Source organism: Guillardia theta (assembly GCF_000315625.1).
Source record: "Guillardia theta CCMP2712 unplaced genomic scaffold GUITHscaffold_40, whole genome shotgun sequence".
NCBI classification, from domain to species: Eukaryota; class Cryptophyceae; order Pyrenomonadales; family Geminigeraceae; genus Guillardia; species Guillardia theta.
The window spans coordinates 584,836-588,190 of NW_005434634.1; the positions used below are offsets into that span (position 1 = coordinate 584,836).

The following is a 3,355-nucleotide window of genomic DNA, read 5'->3' on the forward strand; positions in this document are numbered from 1 at the left end:
CCCTCCCTCCCTCCCTCCCTCCCTCCCTCCCCTCCCTCCCCTCCCTCCCTCCCTCCCTCCCCTCCCTCCCTCTGCTGCAGCTATCTTCTCTGTCTGCTATGATTGGCTTACCTCTCTGTCTCAGTGTGGTACACGCGCAATTTTGTGCTGCCCGAGCAGCGTATTCGAGCACCTCCTGCACTTGTTGATATATCTTTGGGGATTTGTTCCTATCCAATGCCGGCAGCTTGTTAGGCCTCTCATACCAGTCCCACTCCAGGTCTTGTGAACGATCCAAGTAATTTCGCCAATGTCTGCGAAGGTGCGGGGAGCAGGGGAGCACCGGCAGCCCGTAGAGCTCTACATCTTTAAAGTACCCCGTCTCGTCCCTCCTTGCGCATCGGCGAATGTTGACGGCGGTGATGCGACGAGCTCGGTCCCACACATGCTGCTCCCTCTCGCTCCACTTCTTGAGGGTGTGCACATGGAGACTGTAGCGCTCGAGGTTGTTGTTGCCCACCCGGAAGGCATACATCCTCTCGAGGAAGGGCCCGAGGCCGCGGTCCTGGACCTGGTTCCCTTCGTCGCGGTAACGGAAGTCGATGACGGACGTGAGCGTCACCTGACGCTTCTTCAAGCAGAAAATGAACGATTTCCATAGGTCGTCGTTGTCGATATGGAGTTTCCCCCGAAGAACCTCGACCCATGCTGTTTTTCCTGAACTTTAGGTCATACCCCGGCATGCGACATCAGTGACATCCTACTACCTCATCCGCTTCTCCCTTGGCACGCTATGGCCTCTCCAACTGCAGAAGTGCATCAGCAGGTCGTCGACCAATCAAGCAGTTGCTAGGGCGATCAAGCAAGCAGAAGAAAGTTATGATGAGACAGCTACGAGGGGGAGAGAGCGACTAGCCACAAGCTACAAGTCCCAGGTCATGGTCATGGCCGGGCGGCCGGTCCATCATGGCATGCCACAGATCCGACGCGACTCGGAATCACCGTGAGATCCGACCACAACTCGGAAGTGACCGTGCCACACTCGGACCGCCTGGCCCGACTCGTCACTGTCACATTGAAAGTTGTCAAAGCTTGAGGCTCTAAGTTATCGGTCACACCGGGCCACCGTTTGACTCAGTGAGTCACGGCGGAGCCTCGGAGTCACGGCGGGTCGGGCTCGGATCGGCCCGACGGCGTCCCGGGCTCAGCCTCACGGTGACCGGGCTCCCTGGTCAGACCTGGCTCAGTGCCAAGCGCCGGCCCGGCGGGCTCAGCGGCTCTGACTCAGAGGGCCGAGTCACTGCCGTCAAGTTGTCACGTGACGATCGGTGGGACTTTTGCGGGGATGAGGTCACCAATTTGTCCTTTACAGCGCCCCATCACGCTACCCACCCTCCTGGGGTCACAAAATAGCACTAAAAGAGGGGGTAGGGGTGTAGGATAGACTGGGGTTATAAAGGGGTGAGGGGTGATTTCCGATGAAATCGAAGGTCAAATAGAGGGTGGGGTGGTAGACCCCATCGGACAGGAGCATTTGGAATGGAAAAATGTGGAGGAAGGAGAAATTGGTGGTGGGGGTAGTGACAAGGGGGGTAAGTTTGAATGGAGTTGGGTAGGGGTAGATGATGAGGGGTCAAATTCTATTGAAAATTAGGGGTACTTGTAACCATGTTGTTCAATTTTTATGGGGTACTTGTGAAACAAAGGGGTGATGAAACGGGTCGGGATAACATGGGTGGGGGTGGTCACATCTAAACCATCAGGCAGCTACAAGAGACGCCCGTGATGGTCTTTGATGCTTCTGAAGCATGCTCATGCTGCTACACTCCGACCCCGCTCCTCTCCTCCATGTCTCCTCCATGTCTCCTCCATGTCTCCTTTTCCTCTCTGTAATCATCCCAACCTTCATCGTTGTTCCTTTGTCCTGCTCCTGCGCATACTCCTGCTTCTGGTCCCGCTACTACTATGCACCCGATTCAAATAATGCTGTCAGGGCACCAAAGGGTGCACCGTGTTCATCTGATACTCTTCATGTTGAATGTCCCCTTTCCTTTGCTGATCATGCTTGCTTTGCTGCTCTTGCTGCAGAAGAACTCATACGTACTCATATCAATTTTTTTCGTGGCATCCGGAAAAAATTGAGAATTTAGGGAGGTCCCTGCAGCAGGAGCACGCACCCTCCTCATTGTACAGTTAGGCTTTTGATGATCTTCCGCATCAGATATGTTTTGATCGATCTCCATATGCTTTTTAAGCGGCCTTGCTCCGTTCGAGGGGAACTAAAGACGGTTCTAATGGTTTTCTCAGGGTGATTTCTTTCATACTGCATTCAGAATGTGCGAAAGTCTGTGACGGTTCCACTTGATCATCCCATGTCATACTTGCTCATCCTCCTCCTGCTAGCCTTCCACGCTCCGGCTTCCACATCTCTCTCTTCCACTCCTTCCTATCCTCTTCAGTCGGAGCAGCATGTCCCCACCCTCCGAGGAGGCAAGCCCTTCGGCTCCCCGATGCTCGATGTGTCCAAGGTGACGAGACCGCAAGCAGCTGAGCTCGCGACGAGTCCAGCAGCAGGCGAGCAGGAGAAGCCGCAACGGCAGAGGAGCAGGGAGATGTCCAAGCCCAGCCTGCTGCAGATCGACTCAGCAGATGTGCAGAAGCAGGTGGAGGATTTCATCAAGAGCGCGGCAGAGCTGCTGCAGCAGACGGAAGAGCTTCTGCGGCCGAGGAGTGGTCACAGCGTCACGAGACTCGCTCAGCGCAATCGGCTGTTAGTGCAGCGCGCAAAGATCCTCCGTTTGCAGTCTGTGGATCCCTCGACCCACAAGAAGGTGACGCGGCTCTTCTCCTCTCCCTTCTCGCCCTGGCTCATCTCGTGCAGATCGATGAGAAGATCGCTCAGCTCGAAGCCGCTTGGAACGCTTACGCTCAGATCTCACCACTTGAAACCCAGGTGAGGCAAATCGGCCATCCCTCCTCCTCTAACTCGCTCTCGCAGGAGTCTCTTACCGCTGTTCCAATGGAGGTGAAGGCGGTTTCAAGCTTGGTGAGCGAGGAGGACGAGATGCGGGCGAACAAGAAGTGGGTTCCTTCTTCTCCTCCGCCTCGACTGCTGATCCTCTTCATCGCCGTGCAGGAGAGTTCCTGTGACCTTCACTGTGAGCTGCAATTATACGGACGTGGGCGATCAATTGCTGCTGATAGGGGACCAGCCCGAGCTAGGTGAGAGCGAGACGGAAGGAGGGGAGGCTGAGCCGTATGACAGGCTCTTGGAACCCTCTGGCATCGGTTCTCATGACGACGACGCCCACCATGTATCCGCTGTGGCAGGCGACTGTTGACCTACCAGCGGGACAAACTGGCGCCCCTTCTTTTT

The 3,355-nt window shown here is 55.7% G+C and overlaps 2 protein-coding genes across 2 annotated transcripts in view; one reads left to right on the forward strand and one right to left on the reverse strand.

Annotated features, from left to right (window-relative positions):
- The window catches only part of GUITHDRAFT_163584 (hypothetical protein), a gene marked incomplete at both ends in the record, with an annotated part of 5,035 nt that extends 4,306 nt beyond the window's left edge, over positions 1-729 (reverse strand). The window contains 3 exons of the mRNA XM_005831481.1: positions 112-147; positions 246-601; positions 715-729. Coding sequence (XP_005831538.1) covers positions 112-147; positions 246-601; positions 715-729 — 407 coding nt within the window. The remainder of the gene's footprint in view (positions 1-111; positions 148-245; positions 602-714) is intronic.
- Positions 730-2,351: 1,622 nt separating this feature from the next.
- GUITHDRAFT_163585 (hypothetical protein) lies at positions 2,352-3,332 on the forward strand (the record flags this gene model as incomplete). Its single annotated transcript, XM_005831482.1, has 5 exons — positions 2,352-2,810; positions 2,861-2,932; positions 2,978-3,060; positions 3,116-3,201; positions 3,245-3,332. Coding segments are annotated over 5 exons (786 nt in total), but the record flags the coding sequence as incomplete, so codon positions are not given.
- Between the last annotated feature and the right edge of the window lie 23 nt (positions 3,333-3,355).